The sequence below is a fragment of the Aptenodytes forsteri genome, unplaced genomic scaffold (genome assembly GCF_000699145.1).
Source record: "Aptenodytes forsteri isolate BGI_AS27 unplaced genomic scaffold, ASM69914v1 Scaffold402, whole genome shotgun sequence".
NCBI lineage: Eukaryota > Metazoa > Chordata > Aves > Sphenisciformes > Spheniscidae > Aptenodytes > Aptenodytes forsteri.
In genome coordinates, this window is record NW_008795144.1 from 242,837 (window position 1) to 264,663 (window position 21,827).

The window sequence follows — 21,827 nt, forward strand, 5'->3', positions numbered from 1 at the left end:
GTTGACCAACACCCCCAGGTCCTTTTCCGACAGGCAGCTTTCCAGCCACTCTTCCCCAAGCCTGTAGTGTTGCCTGGGGTTGTTGTGACCCAAGTGCAGGACCTGACACTTAGTCATGTTGAATCTCATACAACTGGCCCCGGCCCATTGGTCCAGCCTGTCCAGATCCCTCTGTAAAACCTTCCTACCCTCAAGCAGATCAACACTCCTGCCCAACTTGTTGTCATCTGCAAAATTCTATTATAAACAAAGAAACAAACAAATAAATATTGAACTGCTCTGGTTTAAAATGTATCTCTAGAACTCAAAACATTTGTTGCCATAGGTTAGAAACCAGTATCAGGCCAAAAATAGTTCTCCTAAAGCCACTGTGCTTAAAACCGGCTTACATTAGGATCTATATCTCCTTAGGATAACAATTGAAGGAGTTTAAAACTCAGACAGCTGTATACTAGCTTCCCAAACAAAAGAGCTGAAGTACTTCCAATGCAATCCTAAACACATACAGTAAATGAATGCTCTGCTGATCAGTATCAGCACAAGCAGAAAGTTACACTTGGTAAGAATTTTCCTATAAAGCTTGTTTCTATATTGAAGTTTGCAACCCAAAATAGTCAACAGCAGACAGAAGCAAGGTTGCAACACTAATCACAGTTAGGTACTGCAAATTATTTAATGCCAGCCTTTAGATTTGCATTAGGGAAAGTTTGAAAATTGCTGCTCTTGATACATAAGCAATAAACAAGCTTCTGAATGTAGACTGTTTTTTCCTGTGAACAATGCAGCTTGACATAATAGGTAATACAATGTTTGTAAATAAATCGGGGATTTTGATGTCACATTAGGACTTACGACTTCAGAAAGAGCGGTTTCATAATTAAACTTCAAGTTTTGTGGTTTATACCTACAACAGCCTAATTAAACTCAATTTTTGTGGTTTATACCTACAACAGCCAACTCTTTTCAGTTTGGAATTGGAAAGCCCATTAATACTCATATTAATACATTTGTAATTTAGTTTTACTGTCATATTCTTTGAGGTTGTGCTGGTACCTATCATGACTGTTTGACACATCTAATTTCATCTGTATGTATACAACAGACATTTTAAGTACCTGTCCTGTACTTCAAGGAAATTTAGTCACTTCCAAGAGAGGCTAGGGGTCAGATTTGGAGTATTTTCCCAACTGACAGGAAATACCATAGATCTTTTCTTTGAAAAACTGTGCTGCTGCCAGGTTCTGCATTCTGGACTTAACCTCAGAGAATTGCACCTTTATCAAGAATCTCTCCCTGAACTCACTCCTTATTAAATTCTGCCCTAAGTACACAAAGTCTCCCTTCGTACACAACAGCAGATTTTAGTAGCTAGCTTCTCTTGCTAATACGCTGAGCATAATAGAATAATACACTTCTCACAGCTGCAAGGGATGATAGAGATTTACTAGACTAAGTGTCAACACTATAAATCCTGTGCTGGGCATAGGCAGCATGTAGGAGGTAACTGCTCTATTTGAAAAGAGACAGGTCAACAGAACCTCCATCTTTGGAAATACTCAAACTTGACTGGATATGGCCCTGAGCAATCTGATATAACACCAAAGTTGGATCTAACTTTGCAGCCGGATCTATGGTGAGTCAGTTGATTTGGGGATTAGATAAGACCACATGGTAAAGTCATGTTCAATCTATGATTCTATTTATTTGGAGGAATTAGTTTAAGTCAATACTTTTTGTTAAAAATTTTTGAAGCATCTTTCTTCTGGAATAAGCTATTGTAGAAAAGTGGCATAAATACTATAGGATAGAAAACTGCCTCTTTGAGTAGGACCTTCCTGGTTAGCCATGCTGGCAGACAGCAAATCAGTTCTCTTCTTCAGTTGTGTGAAAAACACTCGTGTAGCCTGTTTGTCATTACTGGAGTGCAATGAGAGAATACGTCTAATGTGAAATAGCTGGTGTTGAGGCCAACATCCACAACATACACATCTTGGGGATTTTAGGTTAGATCAGTTTTATCTCAAGCACATGGACTGACTGCTCATCACCAGTTTGGAGTATATCTTCCAATTCAGTTTCATCAAAGAAGAATGCAATTCACAGTTCACGATTCAAACCATGAGGCATCTAACAATAAGCTGGCATCATCCACAGACTTGCTTCTAAAATGCATTCTTAATCAGTAATAAAATGCTGATGTAAATATATCCAGAGGATGTCCCTGGTGGTGAAATTCGAAGTTGTTGTAACCCACAGGAGATGAAACCATGATAGCAAACATCATTACAGTACCCTACTGAATACATAGAAGTATGTATTGTATATATGTATATATGAAGTAAAGACTTCCTATGTCTTTAATATCAACTGTTACCTGAAGTTTTTCACGTGATCTTCCACTCCTGAGAGCCGAATAGAATGCTGTAGTGCATTCAAGTAAGTCAAAGCTTGCGTTGAGGATCCCCAGTTCACATCTGTTGGAAGATTTGAAGTTGCAGTATTTTATTTAAAGCTGTTCATTGTAAAACTACATGATCACAAAATGAATGTCGAATACCAACTGAAAACACAGAAGACTTAAGCTACATGTTGGTACATTCTACACAGTACTAGACAACAAACCCTACAGCTAAATAAGCAATTCTATTTAAAGATAACATTTCTGTAGAAGTTTTAGCAAACAAATTAGAGTTTTACAATTATAGGAAGAAAGAATTGAGGGGTTTTTCCCCCAACATGTCAAATATTGTAACAACTTTTGAGTCAAAAAAAATAACACTTCAGGAAAAAATGCCATGCTGAGTTATATCACAGCAGAGGAAAAAGTAATCTCAAAACATTGCCTAAACAAAGTCAAATACTTTCAGTAAAAACCTGCTAGATTAAGCAGTTCCTTTTAGATTATTGTTTTTATAAGGAAATGAAAGATCCCAGTATCCTCTCTGTTCGTTCCCATATACATCTTTTGATAGCTACAATGAATTTATAACCCAAGTACTTCATAATCTTCATAGCCTAGGATGTAGGGCTTTCCTTATTTTCAACTTCAGGAACACTTTTTGGTTCAGCTCTGCTCCATCTTGCACTTACAATCATACAGTGCTCTTAGAAGAGGGAAGAAAGTGTATAAATTGTTGTTCATAGATATAGGAATGGTTTACTGAAAAACCACCCACCACTCAAATCCCTTTTCAATTTGGAAAGGTAAGAGAGTATCCTCTTTCACTTCCCATCAAAACATAACTTGCTTTCTCACTGCCTTTGTTGCTGCAATTCAAGCTCTTTCAATATGCACCTCTTCCTCTAATTTTCATTCAGATGTTTATGTCTAAGTGCAAGGCATGCATCTTGATAATTTGGGAAAAGGGGGAACAACAGCAGTGACTATGCAGGCATAATTAAATTTCATTACAACTAAAAAGCCTGAAACAAAAGTTTGAACTAGTTGGCTAAACAGAAATAAGTTATCTTTTTTTTTCCCCTAAAGGCCATCACTTTTTCCCTTCTTCTACATCCCTCTTCCCCCCACTGCAACCCAAAGAAGCCCTTATACATACCTGGTTTCTTGTAAGTAACATAAATGTAGAGTCCAAGGACTATGACATAAGTTAGAAGTGCTGCCCACCAATTAATGACAAACATCACAATGCAGCACAGAATAGCTCCAACAAGAGAAATCCACATATTGTAGTATTTGAAAGCAGGGCGCCAACCTAGCCAAAATATAATTTGGAGGATAGAAGAGAAAAGAGGGAGGAAATTAAATTAATCACTACTCCCAAGAGAAGGAAGGCACTATTCCTCTTTTCCTTCCCTAGTGTTCTGCATCCCATTTCATGTGAATGTGTGACAGATTCAGTAATATAAAAAATAAAGACTTTGGCACATTTATGCTTTCAATTTTCCAACACCTTTCAAATGAATTTGCATCTTTCTTACATAGATATGTAAATGTTCCTAATTTTGCCCTTTAAAAGCATATCTCAAAGGAAAGTTTGAAGATGCTTGTGCCAGTATGTCTATTGAATCAGGCTACAGGAACCTCTGGCAATAGCTTGCCTGACAATTGATTTTTGCTTTCAAAGGTAGTATAACACGAATCATCATCTCGTGACTCGCTCTCTCACATACCACTAACTGTTTCTAGTTGTGTATTTTTACTATTTTCACATGGCCAGAAATTTTCACCACATGAAAAGGTAAAGGACAGATATATCCAAGTAGAACTTGAGTACGTCAAAATACTGGACTGTCACTGGTTTACATCCTTATTTGTCACAAGTTTATCCGAAATCAGATAAATACACACGCACACCCCCACTAACACACCCAAGATTAACAAGTGCATTAGACATAGTACTGTTGTGTAAACAGTTATGCACATGCTCTGGCAAAATAATGGTATCTACCAGTTCAGCAACTTAAGAAGCTTTTGAGGGCATTATTTCACTACAAATGCATAGTGGACTGGGTACGGTATACATGCGTTCTGCAAGTACTGTGTTTTGGCTTACTTCTATAATCTAACTAGCCTTCCACACCAAAGGCTATAAAAATATGGCAATACCACCTGCAATTCCAGCTTCTGCTGGCCTGGAAGATGAAACATATTAACAGAGAAATCCAAAGAAGACAAAAGGGTGGTTCTTGAACGCCAGATACTGAATTAGCAAGAAAGTTTTCTTCAAGAGTTTCTGAATAAACACTGAATTATCTTGTGTTCCCTCAGCAAAGATGACAACATTAGTAGCTCCCAAGCTCTACTGGATCACTCAGTCCTCAAAATTTCAGAAGACCCAAGTACACACCATATTATGCTTGTAATTCAGATGCATCATGAGAGTCAAATAGATGTTTAGTAACTATATTAAACTAAACATTCGTTTTTATTAATACCTTTTAGATTGTATTTATGCATAAAGAAATTGCAGGCTAAACTGTCACCCCCAAAATGTAGTTCCTACCTGGAGATTTTGCAAGAGAAGCATGGAATACAGAGAAGTTAATCAAGGCATATGAGGCCAAGAAGAAGTTAGAAATAATTGGAGCAATGACGTTCAGTTCAGCTGTAAAACCAAAAACAAAGCAGGCTGTTATGAAAGATATCATCCAATGGCTTTGTAGATTCCAGAGTAAAAAAAATCTGCTACAAACAACCTTATTTTCTGATGTACTCTAAGGAGAAGCAGTTTGTCCTTTCTGTTCGACAGACAGAGCTATTATCTTAATGGTCTCTTATTTAGTAAGGTATCTTCTAATAGTCAGGAAGTGTAACATTCAGTTTTGAAAATATAAACATTTTTCCGCACTACCAAGTGTTCCAGGACTGCCACTTTTGAAGCACTACATACTTTCTCAAAATAATTCATTGAGAAAATTTCTTTCCCACCATGGCTTGATCAAACAATGCACTAATACACTGGGTTCTGGAGAATGTCAGAAACAGTAGGCAGAGCATTAATACATCTGCAGTGCATCTCTAGCTCAATTCTCAAACAGCAAAGAACAAGATACTAATAAGTTTAAGAGACAATCAACTATGGTGAATGGCAACAGCAGACAAAGTTAGTGTGAGCAATGTGACAAACATTTTCATCTGCCTGCATTTTAAAAGTTGCATCAATGGTACTAGTATAGTGCATTATTACAGACCAATACTATCACAACAGTGATGAGTACACCCTCTTCAGTGAAAGAGACGGAAGAACCTGATGCTCTCCTTTCCTTGAGGCAGCATGGTACAAAACATTTATATGTGTACTCTCACCATCAAAAAAAAGTGATCAAAATGCAGAATGTGCCATGTTAGTCTGCAAGTTTCTACTTGTTGTAATCAAGTTTCCAGTCAGCATGCTGCAGTAGGGGCATCACGGGTATACCTGTGCCTTAAGCAGATTTGGGGGAAAGATGAAAGAGCAAACTGGGAAAAGAAGTTTAAAAGCACTGGTACAGGATTCATGGATGGACACAGCACAATTAGTTTGCCATCTACACAGAACACATGTAATTCTACCTAGACTACCTTTACTTTCAGCAACAGCAGCATCAGCACTCATCTCTACTGTTTGTAACTTCACAGAAAAACACACTTTAAAAAGTATTGTTCATGCAAGTTTGCCGTTTACTGAAACTGTTTGTAATTATTAAAAATCTGAGATAAACTTTCATATTAACAAGATATAACATCTTTCTACCTCAAGCAAACGATGTATTTTTATTGATTGATAGTATCTAAAGACAGATACCTGCGGTTATTAAGAAAAGTGCAGTATTGCTACAGTTCAATTCAAATTTATTGCAGTTCTAGACAGAGTTGTATCTATAAGATAGGAGAAAGCAACCCTCAAAATAAACAGATTTAGAATGCTGGCTTAGAATTAAGCTGTGCATTAGACCTCTAGGACACTGTCATCAAGTCATGATATGGAATAGAATGCTTTGTAAAGGACAAAAGGATATTGAAATTTATTATAATTTCAAACTAACCAATTAGTATGAATCCAAGAAATTAAAAATGTTAGAAGATATCCTCTCAGTGGTTCATTGTTCTTCCCATAGCCTTTAGCAAACATCTGAAATCCTGGATAAATGTTGTCCTTGCACAAAGCCTAAGAAAAAATAAAATTCAAGAGTCAGCATGCATTTTGTTCAAAATGTATCCTTACTAATGCTGTCTTCCACTGCATATTATCTTCCTGAAAGAAGAAGGTTTATAGCCACCATGTACTAATTCTATTTTCAATTGTCTTTGCATCTTGACATTTTGCATTTCCAATATTCTACCCTTCAGTAATTTCTATCTATAAGAACAAGCTTTGCTCTTCTGTAAGTAATTGACTATTTTACTTTACTGGTGTCTTACAACCACAAAGAGTCTTTCTTTAGGAGAAAATGTTTTCTCAGAAAGTGGAAACTTTGCCCAATATATACACTAGTTCTCTGCATCAATACTTGCTCTTCTATTCCACAAAAAAATCCCTTCTATGTTTGACTCCCTACTGAACTTCTGGGAAAGAAGGTCATTAGAGGACACTGAAGTTTCACCCAATTAAAGAGAACTTGTAAGACAAAGAATGAGATTAAATGGTTAAAAAGAAGGTAAAGCAAAATACATTCAGGAACACCAACAAAATCAGTGTAAGTTACTTACACAAGAACTGGCACACAATTATTTTGATAAAGTATTCTCTGACGATTAACATTCCACAGCTACAGGTTCTACTTCATGCTGTCTCCTTCTGTGATTACTTTGAGAAATGAACTGTTATCTTTGTATGTGCTCCACTGTTACTTACAACAAAAAATATCTAAAGGAGTTTGTAGATTCCTGTAATGTTAGTTACACCACAACTAATCTCTGAACTAACTAGAAACACATGAGATCTGGAACAAATTATAGTCTAGCTACGATTACTAACAGTAACACACTGTTTTCCCATTCTAAGCAACAGGTAAATATTAGATCAATCTACTGATGTCAACTGGTATGAATCACAACGGCACTATGTCAAAGTCCCCTTCCAAAAATTCTGATTCAAAAGTTAATTGAAATTATTCTTTAAAAGATTATGGTTTTGCTTCCGTACTTACCTGGAAGATCTTAGGTGCACTCACAAGAGATGCTAATGCAGAAGACAGGGTGGCTGAAAAAATACCTGCAGAAATCAGTGGTGCAAATCCTGATACCATGCTCATCACCTGAAAGCAAAATAATTATTTTTTTGAAAGAATATGAAAAAGTATACTATACGAATGGATGGCAACATTAACTACACAAACAGAAAAATAAAATACTATGTACCCTCCACTTAAAAGCTGTTTGAATATCATGCATTCATGCCAGTGAATGAACTAGGGACAAATCAGGGGATATAAATGGATCCTAATTTCAGAACAAGAGAATGTGGCTTTTCACACTATATGTAGTCCAACCACGTAATTCTCAGGTCAAAACAATCAACAGTGAAAGTCTCCATGGGTTCATAAGAGGATTAAAAATAAGTCATGGAAGAAAAATACATTGGAATTTGTTACATATTTTGACTAGCCTACCGCTGAATAACATGGTCTCAGAAAGCCCAAGTGACAGAACAACTGAAATTGGGGACTATCTTGGGAAAGCTGATTGTCTTTCTCAACATCTCCATCACTCTAAGTTAGGCTTGTTTCCCATTCAAAACCACAAGGACAGCACAAACTTCCTTCCTATCTCCCCAAGTTCACATCCTAGGACATCTTTGTAACCCCAGTGAGTGAAATACAACATGCAATTCTTGGCAGACTGGATGACTACAAAATAATGCTCAGCAAGCTAAGTGTAAAAGAACAATGTTGATAAGACATTAAAAAAAAAATCCCAAAGTAAAACCAAAGCAGTTTGTCTAATTGCCATATAGCCTAAAGACCCTCTTCTACCATTCTACTGATTACTTCCATACTACAGCTGCATCCAGCCTCACACGTGTCAAGTGAATTAAGACACAGAACTATGTATTTGAAAAACAATCATGGTTTAATAGAGTACTTTTCTTTATGAAACAAAAGCCTAAACTGCTTGAAGACAGCCAGCGTTTAAGAATTTGATACCATCTTGAAAAAGCTTATGTTTTTTGTCCATGGACCAAACCCAGCACAGTGCCTTTCAAAGCACAACATGTCAGAATGAGGTTCTGCATTGTTTGCACTGATTACTTGCCTTTGTCATCCTGGCAACCTCACCTAGAGTACCAGGAAAGGTACTGAAGGAAGGCAAGAAAGATCATGCAGAAGTGTCCAGTTTTTAAGTTACTGTCACCTGAAGTTGTAAAATCTAGCTGTCTAAAGCAATCTTACTAGGTAGGACATGCTCTCGGAAACAATATACAGGTGACTGATGAAGTTTTACTCATATTCCTAGGGCTAAACTAATGATAAAATTTAGCATTTTTCTCAAGATCAGACTGACAAAAACTGCTGGGTCTCTCAAACAGTCAACTGAATCTCTACGCTACATCAGGTTTCATTGGTCAGTTCAAGGCATGCCTTGCCTAAAAAGAGGACTTAAATAATTGCAGGTGCATAAGATGAAAGTGAAGTAGCTGTCATAGTAGTGTAACGAATGAAGGAGAATTTCCTGAAGCATATTTGTAGTTGACAACAACAAAAGATAGGACAGGCCTTTATTCATCTATGACTAAAACTAATGACACATACATTAAGCTATCCCTCCTACGCCCAGGTTTAAGTTAGTTCTATGATCAACAGAAAAAGTTGTAAATGCCAGTTTGTAATAACCCTACACTATATTTCTATGAGAGAAGTTAAGGGTGTAAATGCTTTACTGACAAATATTTTAGAAAGAAACCTTTGCTATAGCAACACAATAAACAGGCATAGAATAATCTTTACAGAAGCAGTATGAAAATTTTCTTCCTTGCAAGGATGGCTTGATCAATCTTCCCTGGAAGGACTTCTTACTGACAGAATGGTACAAGTCTCCACCACTTTTCTTCCCATCAGATTCTTGCATCAACTTCTTGCAATTTAGTTCTTACAATATACTCAGATTTTACATTCTCTTTCTAGGTTCTGTTCATTGCCTCCATTTATTTACATGATCTATTTTTGAATATTATATCTTTTTTATAAATTTGAGAGAAATCTGAGTAAGGTGTATGCAGATAATGTTTGTCCATTTTAAAAGCTAGTAAGTTAGGACTTAGGTTACTAATGTAAGAGACATTAGGAAGCTTCTTCTAAGCTAGGGGAACAAAAGGGGAATCAGTTCCAGCAGAACCAGTATGCCATGGTGTTAAACATCCCTCCGTCCCTCCCCCCGCCAACATACATACCATAATCCAAACTTCATGACCACAAAACCAAGGAGCCCACATATGCAGTTAGCTATAGCACTGAAATTTTCATCCTTTAAAGAACACACAGAATTGGAAGGACAGATATCTAGTAAGAATTGCCCTGTTACCACTGGTGTGGTGGGATAGGTATATAGTTACTGCTGATAAGGGACTCGTGCTTCCTTGGCATTTACCATGTAGACAGTTTCTTACATTTCAAACATTTGGGATAATGAAATGTTGTATTTTGACTACAGTTTCAGTTCTTTGGTCCAGCTATTGTGGAGCAGAAAAAAAATGCCACATGAAAACAAGCAGCAGCTTCTTTAAAGTTAGATTTTTATAATGAATATGGACAAAGCGTTGTTCAACTCCCCCTTCCCCTAACTTTTTTCAAATGTTTTACAGCTGCCTTCCTTTGTAGGAGGAATGTTTTAGCAGAACGTTTACACTGTTTGTGGAATGGAGTTTGATGCTACTTTCAACTTTCATCCAAAGTTGACCAAATTCTGCATTTAAATTACCCAAAGCTATAACTTATTCTAGGGAAGTTCCAGGCTGAGGCTACAGAGCCCAAAACAAATTTCTGAAGTTACTCTTGTACCACGTGGCAGCCTGGGCACAGAAATGTCACTGACACTGAACAGAGAAATGTCTGAAGCCTGTGAGGACCTGTAATTCATTTGCGTTGACTACAACAGAAACTGAAGATGGTCTTTCTATGCAAGTCTGACTAAGCCTGTCTCACCAGCTGTTCTCATTTTAAGTTTCTTAGCATCATCTAAGCTTTCCACAGGTAAATCATACTACAAGTCATCCATTTGTTGCCTAAACACATTCAAAACCTGAGCTGCCTAAGCACGAACTTCTTTGCCAAAAGAACTGAATGCAGCACAAAGTGTACCGAAGCGATAAAGTCATCAGGCTGTGCACACGAGTAAGCTGGCACTTTCAACCTCGGAACCTGCATGCTTACAAGCTGTAAGACAAATACAACAATCTTCGCTTACTTTGGGGATTAATTTATTTTTGTGAAGTATTTGTCCTCAGTTATTTAACCTACAGAAAGAAGTTACATTTGTATGAAGAGCTTGAGAAGTACACAAGCCTGGAGTCCCCTCCACACACATGCTGTGACTTGCAGATAAAAAAAAAATTCTCTCCTTATAGCTACCATTCAGAGCTACTAAGTTGAGGGCACTTCAGTTAGAAAATGGCCAACAGTTTATCTACAGGTAGACAGTCTCTCATGCAAACGATTTCCTTCTGACATCTGAGAAAACAGAAACAGACTCTTCTCAGACATGCACAGCAAAAGCTGTGAGGATGAGAGAAAACACAAACAGCAATGGAAAGTCCAACTAGGTATTAGAAAAACAAAACCCCACAGAGAAGGTGGCAAAACACTGCAGCAGGTTGCCCAGAGATGCTGTGCAATCTCCATGACAGAGTTTTCAAAATCCCAACAAAAAGGGGGGCGTACGGGGCAATGCATTCTCTGTGCAGCCCCTGGCATTGAAAGTGACTTTTTCTATTTGGAACCCACTAGTTTTTCCACAGAGAGAAGCAAGAATAATTTGGGAGACAGAAGTACTCTTTAGACCAAATGGTAAGAAACTAGAACATTAATGACTAACTTACTAGAAATACAAGCAACATTTATGGTAAGCAACCTTACCAAAGTTATGACTTCAAGAAAAAGATACAGTCGGAGGAAAACAGTTCTACGCTATTCTCAGCTGTACATTTGATGATATACTGGGTTCTTTCGAGCTTAAACAAATGAGGAAAGTCATCAGCTTTTGCAGAATAATTATTCCCACAAGAGCAATTCTGAAATGTTTCTAATACAGACTTTTTCTAAACCAGAACAAAGTAACACCACACAGATACTCAAATTATTCCACTATAAAAATGTATTTTACTCTAATAAAATCTGCACTGCAACATTATTTCAGCATGTACAAAATAGGTTTTCCAGCGAGCTTTGCAGGTAAGGCTGTCAGCCTAACATTTAAGTAGTACACGTAAAGAGTACATGTACCACATGTACTTCTGATCAAAACCCACAAGCCAGACACCTTTTTCATCACTGGATTTCAGCTTAATCTCTAGCCAACTTTTTGTACACTGATTAGAAAAAATTAGGGCAAAGATGGACTACCACAAAGCAAGTTTAAGACAATCGGCAATAAATATGTTTTCCTTGGTTTCTTTCAAACCCTTACCAATAGTTCATGGACATCCCAATTACTTGTGAAGTAAAAGTTGAAGACTGAATTACCCCATGACTTCTAGAGGATTTTTAAACACAGTAACATCAGGTTTTATGAAAATTCACAACATTCTTACCATTAAAGAGGATACTGTGAGAAATATGTAAAACATTCTTAAAAAGTCAGCATATTTTCTAAGAAACTTAAAAAATTAAGGCACAAGTTATTGACAGAGGCTACCTACGATTACTATGCATCGCTACTGAACAATGAGTACTTCTATCCACATCACTGAATGATGACATTCAGGTATCTGAAGACATAAAGTTGCAGTCCCACCACCTGACCTAAGCAGTTTACTCAGAAGACGAGTAAATATTTATACCACCTGTGTATAACATCCAAGAGTTTTTAACATAGTTACATTGTTGTTCTACATACTATCTAGAGTGTACCACTTAACTATTCCAGATAAACCTTATATTTATGGAGATAGCCATTTTTAGCCTATGATTTTTCTTAATATGCAATTCAAAAAAAAGAAGAAACACAAAAGCCAATAAACAGGTTTAGGAGAAAGTTTTATACCTGGAAATTGTTCATCAGCCCATAATGACACCCTGTCTGACAGGATGAGAAATCATAGTTTAATTTGCAAGCTGCAGTAGTGCAATTTGTCAGCTCGGTGACAATGGTGTTATTAATGTTCCCTGTGGCATCTCGAACAACACAGGAACCTAGAGTGGACACAATCACAAAAAAAGGCATTAACAGACTGAACCTGAACTTAAGGATATGTGTCAAACTCAATTCCCTTTTTACATAAGCACATTCTCACAGAGCAACATTAAAATATGGCATTTACATTTTTAATACATTTCTGTATTAAGCACATCTTCACTATGAAGAACAAATACAAACAAGCGAACTAATTGCTCTCTTGCCTGAGATAATCTTCAGTTTTTGAATAAATCTGAGTCTAATAAGAAAAGGAAAGTTTTAGCACAGAGGAAAACAATGTTAATAGACTTGCAAAAGTTTAACAGCACAATTTTAACTCAACATATTATTTCTCCGAATCATGAGTTTCCGCATAGCTCTTTAATTGAAGTTAGTATTATGCACCATTACTTGATTTAATAGTTTCTCTTTTTGTCAATTTTCCCAGAGGAATGCATTTTTGTAGTGTATGTACAGATGTATGTAGACAGGTGTGCACAGTGTTGCAGTTATTTCTTTTCCAGTTAATATGGCTCAGACATTCAAAAAAATTAAGTAGTTTGTCATGAAAACCTGTTGCAAGCCATTTTCCCAAAGCTTAAACAAGCCACCTCCTATGTGACTGTGGTATTTTAAGGTGGTTTCTCGGTGAAAAACAAAGCCATACAGTCCCATTCCTACCACATTTTTTATAATTAAGTTTATCACTTAAACTGCTGTCTTCAATTCATGTATGATTATTTGTAATTTCACTGGTCAAGAAAATGCTGAAGAAACAGTATTTCAGCCCTTAAGTACTAAGAAAAACTAAAAAGTACTAAAAAGCCCACAAGTCTTCAATATTTTTTGTCTCAAAGGACAAAAACTAGAGCAGACTAAGTATTATTTAAAATTCTATGGTTTAATAGTTGAGGTAGTCAAATTGTTTGGACACCAGCAAATATTTCCAGGAACAGGAATTAAATAAGTAGTGGGGAAGAGATGAGGGAAGTCTACAAAGCAGTAGCCAATAGCTAAATAGCATTCCCTTAATTTGGTCTTTTAGGAACTTGAATGACACGGAGGTCCTGGGAACAGAACCATGTGACTACGAAGAACCTGAATTACTTACTTACAAAATAAGACGGAGGGCACAGATGTGCTGCAAGCTTAAGTTTAAGTTTCTCCAATAACAATCCCTGTTACCTATGTAATTTGTCTCTCTTTTATTGGGAAAATGAATTCCTAAGTACCTATACCATATTTAGATTGCTTCTGAGCCATCAGAACTTGACTAACAGTCCACAATAACACCTGGTCCCGGTAGGTGGACATTACTTAATCCTTCCACTTTTCAGATTTATTTTTTAGTTACTTATTAGGCCCAACTGGTTAAATTTCAGTAAGAGTTTCCTATATCGATCACCTGTCTTATGCTCTTCTTGTGGGTATGTGGAGGGGCTGGGGTTTTTTTTGTTGTTGTTGTTCTGTTTTAAATGGGATCAAAACCTCTGTATGAGAGAAAGTTCTTTCTCTTCCACTACGCAAGTATTTGCCCCAGCCATTCAAGCAGTATATAATGGATGTGACAATATACTTACTAGTTGAACTATTTGTAGATAACATTTTATTGGTAATAGATTGCAGTGGCAGACCCATTAAGTTGAGCAACCCATTAAATAGCTACAGTGCACTTTCACAGCCCTCCTCTTCCTCATACCCTTTTTCATAGTTCAGATCCAACTGGCTGGCAGGCCTTTCACACATGGAGTCAAAATACAACAGAAAGGGACAATGACAGTATGAACAAACTTAATGTGAGTCTTACTATGAGAGAATGCAGAACAGAAGCCAGCTAGGCAGGGTCCATTCTCAGCAGAAGATACTTAGGTATAAGTAAGAGTCCAGATATTTTATTTAACATTCATTCAGAAAAGTTTTATTTATTTATAAGATTCTGGCAACGTTTTCCCTAAGAACCTCTAGGTCTTCTTTCCTGTAAAAACAGGATTTCACCTTTTCAGAGGCTTTATAAGCACGTTCCTGCCAAAGTCAAATAAAGTTTTGCCATGCTATAAGCCCGAGAAGGTTAACAGACCATCTATATCAAGTTATCTCCTAACTACCTGCAACCAGCAAGAATTCCAGAGATACTACCCTACTCCTTCAGACTGCAGTTGAGAGTGCTGAATTTCTCCAGTGCTACAGTTAGGCTCTTATTAATTAGTTTTACTTCCCTGTGTACAGAAAGCATGTCTTAACCCTACTCAAAAGCTTGGGTTTTTTATTAGAGCTTCCCTTGTTTTTAAAGCAATAAATGTTGTTCTTTGAAATATGCCTTTCAAGAATTTGATATAAAAGTTGCTTACGCAATCTTCATCCTGCCACCTGCACATCTGCATTAGTCCCTTGCTAACATATGAAACTGCACACTTTCTCCTCACAGCTTGTTATCTTTTTGAAATACGTTGCCTAGCTCTAGCAGTAGGACTAGCAATTTTCCTCTTCTAAGCCTTCTTTACTCAGTTTCTTAACCCTCTTACTACAGAGCATGCAAATATTGAGCTAAATTCAGAACATCATACTCCCCTTCAGACATGACTACTCAGTGACATTTACTAGCCCCTTCAAAATTTTAATGACTTGCTTATCACTACTCTGGAAACTTAACAGTGCGGAGTAGTGTGTGGAGAAAGGAATAAAAGCATTTGTCCGATTCCTGACCCAATGCCTCAAAAAAAGCTAAACTGCACTCATGTCATGATCTCCAACTTCTGCAGTAGCCTTTTCTAACTAGCAGAATTCTAAGTGTAAGTTATAGGAGGCAACTAAGGCAGGACATTTCTGATGCATCAAACAATTTCATGTTCAGTTGGTTTTGCAAACTGTTCCTTTCACAATATGAAAAATGAGATGTTTCATGTTTGAAAGATGATCAAAGTATTCCATTAACAAATGAATATTAATGAGCATTTTGCTCTCGTGGGCTCAAATTCTAAAGTATTTAAATTTGGTAGCAGAGGTCTATGTAGTCAACCTAATTAGGAAATAAGCGTAGGTCACTATGCTGCACAAAGCACAATCACTACAGAGCAACTATTTGGCAGAGCTACAGTACAATGTTAGCCAACAGAGGCAGACTAGCAAGATTGGTATCTTTGGAAAGGAAGTATCATTAGTGGTAAGATCAATGGTACTCTTATAAATGAGAATTTCATTCAAAAGGCAGCACAACTAAGATAAAGCAAGGTCTTTCATATAAGAAAACTGATTACTGCTGCCAGAAACTAATTTATGTGACACAAATAAAAACATTTCCAATCATAGGCAAGAAATAAGCGAGATACGATTACAATCTTATGTTCTTAAGATTACTAGAATAGAATTATTTTATGGGTGGGAAAAACCTGGTTCACCGTTGGTACTCTAGAGCAAAACTGATAGAGAGCATCAAACTCTAAGGCAACTTCTACAGAGAATTTCAAACCACTGTGGGGCAGGGAAGACTGGGAAGAGAGGTTATACAAGACTCAGATCAGTCTGTGATTGCTTCTCCTCTTTCCACATGAAAATAAAGCTACAGACAATGTTTCAGAACATGACAACGCTCCTGAAAGTGGGCTGGCCAGATGAAGGTACTACTCACTCTCTTCCCTCTACTGCGGAATTACTGGTCACACATCCTCACCAAAGAGCTGTTTGATCATCCCACAATTCACTTCAGGTAAGTAGCTGACTACCATCATCTTCAAACCAATACAGGTGTTTGTTCAGTGAGTATTTTCTGAAAACGCACTTTTCTAATCCAGGGATTATCCCACTGCTAAATTGTAAATCTTTTAACATACACAACTGCAACAAATGAGGAAACATCTGTATGAAGTCTTTTGTCATCTTTAGTCTGAAGCAGTCACTAGTCTTAGGAAAATATCACTCACTTCAGGTAATTATAAAACCAGCTGAAAATTGAACCTCCAACAATAAAAATTAGAGACCTCTGGCTATGACTTTCCCATGCATGAATGCCAATTACATAATGACTTTATGTAATGAATTATGTAAACTGCATCAAAACAGACCCTCAGAATGAATGTGAAAGGATAAAGTTAAAAACATTCTCTATTTACCTACAGATACTGCAATTCCTGCGTAAACCAATGTAGTAATTAAGATGGCCAACAGCGTTCCTTTAGGTATGGCTGACTGAGGATCCTGAAAGAAAAATGTCAGTGGACAGTGATGACGGAGATAAATGTACAGTGTTTGTGAACAATATTTGCTAATTCACTACTCACCGCAAGATCACCTGAGATATTTGCACCAGCAAGTATGCCAGTTGCAGCAGGGAAGAAAATAGCAAATACAGAAAAGAAAGTTTCCTCTTCTCGGAAATCTGGTCCAAAATTCTCCATAAATATTTCAGCTGCAGAAAAAGATTTAAGTCTATCAATATTCATATAGAAGCTACAGTATTAGCCCATTCCAGCCATTATTAGCTCCATGAAAAAGCTGAAAGTCACAGCTGTATGACCTTCTTAAAATTAAGCATAGAACATTTAAGTCCTAATTCATCACTTCAACTCAAAATAAAAGTCAACACAGTAAACTTAAATAGCCTTTAAAACCAGAAAAAGTACTTATAGTATCATCGAGCTTTTTTAAATTTACTGTAATTGATATGAAGCAGGCAGGACCAAGTTTTGGTCCAATACCTTTAAGGAACAAAACTGCAGAAGTTTGAAAGAATCAGGAAAAAATCTCTATAGTTAAATAGGACTATAAGATATTTTAGATGTTTAACTTAATTGTAACAGCACGTCTCCTCTTTGCAAAGATATTGTTTACAATACTAACTGTTCCAACATACCTTTATAACCAAAGAAACCTTTAGGCTTCTTGCTATCCAAAGGAATAAATGTTCCTATGACAAAGTCTCCAATAGCAAGTATGAGGATCACCAGTAGGACTATCTGTGCCTGAAACATAATGATTGCAGTCAGACAGAAGAACTTGCTCTTTTTCAGTTTCAAGCTTCAATGTTGTGTTCTAAAATGTAAATATTTACTTTATTCCAAATTCAGCTTAGTCTTCTCAGTTTGTTTTCCACAAATAAATAAGGCAAGCTGGAGAGAATATGTACCAGGATTTTTAATAAATAAATAGGAGTAATTTGTAAGTTTAATGTCCGTTCAAAAGAGAATTTATTACGGTACCTCTCAAAGTTATGCCTCTAAAGACAAAATACTTAAAAGGACTATTTTCTCTATAAGCCTTCCATAAGGAATGGATTTGAGTAGACTGAAATTCACAAGAAAAGAGCTAAATACACACAAATGCCAGGAGTGTTGCCTTATTAACTGTGATCATAATGCTTTGCCTTATACTTCAGTATGCAGTATTTACTTAAAATTTTATTACATCAGGAATCAAACAGCTTTTGTTTGCTATTTTATGCAATGGACTAGATTACTTTGTTACATTCTCATGTTCTCAACCCTTATTTATGAAATTGAATTGCAGACTACCACAATTACTTGTTAATTTCTAGTTTTCTTGATACTTTTTTCATTACAACCTAGATTTCTAACCACTGTTCAATAAAACCATTATAAACCCTACACTTCAAACAAGTACTTTAAACCATCCAACACCTCAAAAGTGTGAGTAAAGATAAATGTAGGCATTGAAGAGACGGTTCAGGTATTACATTTAAATAAGCAACCACACTGCCCTGTTACCTTTCATGTTATTTGATTCCTTATAAAGGCATATGCCAGTGGCTCAGAGGAAGCTATTCATAGTTTGACTTTTTTTCAGGCCCAAGATCAGAACTTAATATGCAATAGCACTGTGGCATTGCTGATTGTTACAAAACAAAGTTTTCAGTTCACACAGCCTCGCAAGTAAACAGGGTAGTGCAGCAATAAACAGAGCATGACAGCCAAGAGCAGAGTTAGAAGACCACCTGAAGAAACCAGTCTGTGCATCATATTTAGATCTCTCCTTTGCCAAGCCTACAGAATAGGTGAGAGGTGTAAGGATGCAGCTGGGTGCTTACAGAAGTCTTCAATAAGCCTACAGAATTCAACATGAAGTTACCACAGAGCAATTGCCACAAGTGGATTTATCCAGTAACAAACCCAGGCTTCTCCCTCAAGTTAAGAGCATTTTCTGAATATCTTCCTTACATTCAAAAGTCTCAGACGAAAAATGGGCTTCTAAGACTTCAACTCAAGGAGTTGAGTGGTAAGAGATCACAAACTCTGAAAAGTCGATTTTTAAGCAGGCTTCCCTGGAATCTCAGTCTCTCTTAGCTTTTAGATCTACTTCAAAGACATTATTATAGATTCCCCTTGTCCCATTTTCCAAGGCATTCTGTAAGTCATGGGGAAGGCATCAGAGAACATCATAGATACTATAATCAGGAAGTGTTTTGCTATGCTAAGCTGTATGTTAACCCACATGCTTGTTGGGCAGGTTCAGTTGCTTACCATTGCTCGTACTTGCCTTCTTCCATGATGCAGAAACCAAGCCAACAAGCCTTGATTTATGCATTGAGCACAGGATTTTTGAAAGCTACCTATTTCCTAATAAGGATGACGCTGCAGTGATACCACAGTTAAGGTTTGATACAGAAACGTTAAACAGCAGGGGTATTTCTATGCAAGCTATTGTTATAGAATTGTTCATGTTATAGAGCAAAGCAAGGTATTTCTTGTGACTTTAAGTGACAGCAGCCAGAGGGTTAATAACAACTAATGCATTCAAAGGAAAAACCGAACGGTTGAGATTAAGGAGGACAGTATTGTTCGAACTCGGGTCCATAAAGATACCACTACAAATTGAAGTTACAGACAGTGAAGGACTACCTGAGAAAGGTAAGCAATTTTTACAGAAGCATGCTGTTCAATTTAAAAGTACATGCCAAAGTCAATTTCTGTAGATTCTTTTTTCCCTGTGGTAGAGCCAAGTAATGTACTTGATCTTCACTTCCTTTTTCTACGATCCCTATTTCTAGGGCTGGAAGCAACAATGAGCAACAATCATTTTGATAATTAGTATCATTGTCATCTTGATGCAGGAGCATAAGAAAGTGTTACACCACTCACATGAAGAAGCTCCTTCAGTTGCCTCTGACTGCAGAAAATAGGAGCTATTGCGAACAAAATATCAAATGGGAAGGGAGACCAAGTGAGGCTCTTATTTTTGAGCACACTATGGACAGATATTCAGAAAAAGCCTACCAGGTGCAAGAAACACTGAGCAAGCTACACTGCCTAGTAATGCAGAGCACAAAACTAGTAAGGCAATCTTTATATTACGGTATCCTAGGATCCGTACGTGTTTGTTTCCACAATCAGAGTTGACCTAAGACTGTGCAGCCACAACAAGATGAGGAAAGTAGGTTCCCCCTCCTACACATTCATCACCACCAATGTTCACAACCCTCCTCAATGCTAGGCCTAGTGACTGCATCACACTGTCTGGCTGTTTCCAAGTGAAAACAAAACCAGAAGAGAGTTGAAGGGAAGGTAAGAATACTGGTTTTGAGTCAGCAGAAACTACACAACTTTAGATTGGCTTCAGCTCCAGCCCTCTATTTTCCATCCACGGAGCTCATCCGAAGTTCCCAGTGAGGGAAAATTCCCATGCTAGTGCTCTTACCTTTCCTTGTTGTGCTGTAGTCGCCCAGAAGAGGGCAATACCGTTAACCTGCTTGACAGTGTCATTAAGAGTAGATTATGCTGGTTTTTAGGTTGTGATAGATGCTTAAGCTTCCAGTGGAGCAAAGTCATCTAAGGTCTGAAATGCTGTCCAGACCTGCACATGCTAGTGCTAGACAAAGAGCTATTACATAAAAACTGTCCACTGACTTGTAACATACCATACATACAATACTGAGTGCACTAAATATATTAAAAATAAACCAAACAGCTGAGGTAGAAAATGGAGTAAAAATTATGAAGCAGAGAAGAAAAGAAAAAGTGACAGTTCCTTACTTTTGCTTCCCATTCCATTCCAGCAACGGAAATACCCAGCAATATAACCACTGTGATAGCCCCTATGATTCTGATATCATTCATTTCATCAACCATCAATGTCCCATTTTCCTAACAAAACAAACAAACAAAAAACCAGTCATATACTTTATCAAGTACTTATCTTCCCTACTGCAGAATAGCATTTTATTGACTCTAATTTATTAATAGAGTTAACCTCTATACCACAAATTTACTCATTTTAAATTCCCTGTATGGACACAAGTAATTTGGTTTTTGCCTTGCTTTAAATCACTGAATCTTCTAAACGGAAATTATCATTCCTATTCATAGTCCATTCCCAGAGAGAATGGCCTGTCTTCAACTGCCAGAGAATTAGATTAATCAGCAAGGCAACTGCTACCACCTTGCACCTATACATGTATTTTACTTGTTGTTCACTATTACTCTTAATTCTTTTAATGTATTCCAAATTTCCTCCCACCTACAAAAAGTATGGTTGGGTTCTTCTCAGTATTACATTTAATCAAAAAATCCAACAGACAAGTAATACTTGGTTGTGTTTAACTTCAGGAATTGTTTTTAATAAGCAGAACTCCTTTGAAAATGAGCTTAATATAAACAACTGTCACTTACAAGAAACAGTTCACTAATAAGAATCTCGGCATTAACGAGTTATGATTCTGCATCATGTCCCTGTACTGCCACTCTTCTCAACAGCCAGCTTGGACTTTACCACAAATTATACAATTTATTTTTTCAGGTAGATAAACAGTGTGGGAAGTTTCCATTTGGCACCATTAATAATTTGTTTTTTACCAAAAAGCTACTTAATTACAGTAGTATTTTACTTATATATCAGTAGCAAGCTTGTACCTCATTCCATGTCTTTGAACCGGTCAGGGCAACCCCCACTATCAGCACAGGCTGGGGGATGAAGGGATTGAGAGCAGCCCTGCCCAGAAGGACTTGGGGGTACTGGTGGATGAAAAGCTGGACATGAGGCAGCAATGTGCACTCGCAGCCCAGAAGGCCAATCGTATCCTGGGCTGCATCAAAAGCAGCGTGGCCAGCAGGTC

At 37.1% G+C, this 21,827-nt stretch overlaps 1 protein-coding gene across 1 annotated transcript in view; it reads right to left on the bottom strand.

Annotated features, from left to right (window-relative positions):
* SLC12A2 (solute carrier family 12 member 2) overlaps nt 1-21,827 on the bottom strand; it is a 48,557-nt gene that overhangs the window by 16,217 nt on the left and 10,513 nt on the right. Inside the window, 11 exon segments of the mRNA XM_009278518.1 lie at nt 2,375-2,474; nt 3,558-3,713; nt 4,965-5,066; nt 6,487-6,506; nt 6,508-6,608; nt 7,591-7,698; nt 12,638-12,786; nt 16,876-16,960; nt 17,044-17,171; nt 17,616-17,724; nt 20,749-20,859. Of these exon segments, the coding sequence (XP_009276793.1) occupies nt 2,375-2,474; nt 3,558-3,713; nt 4,965-5,066; nt 6,487-6,506; nt 6,508-6,608; nt 7,591-7,698; nt 12,638-12,786; nt 16,876-16,960; nt 17,044-17,171; nt 17,616-17,724; nt 20,749-20,859 (1,169 nt within the window).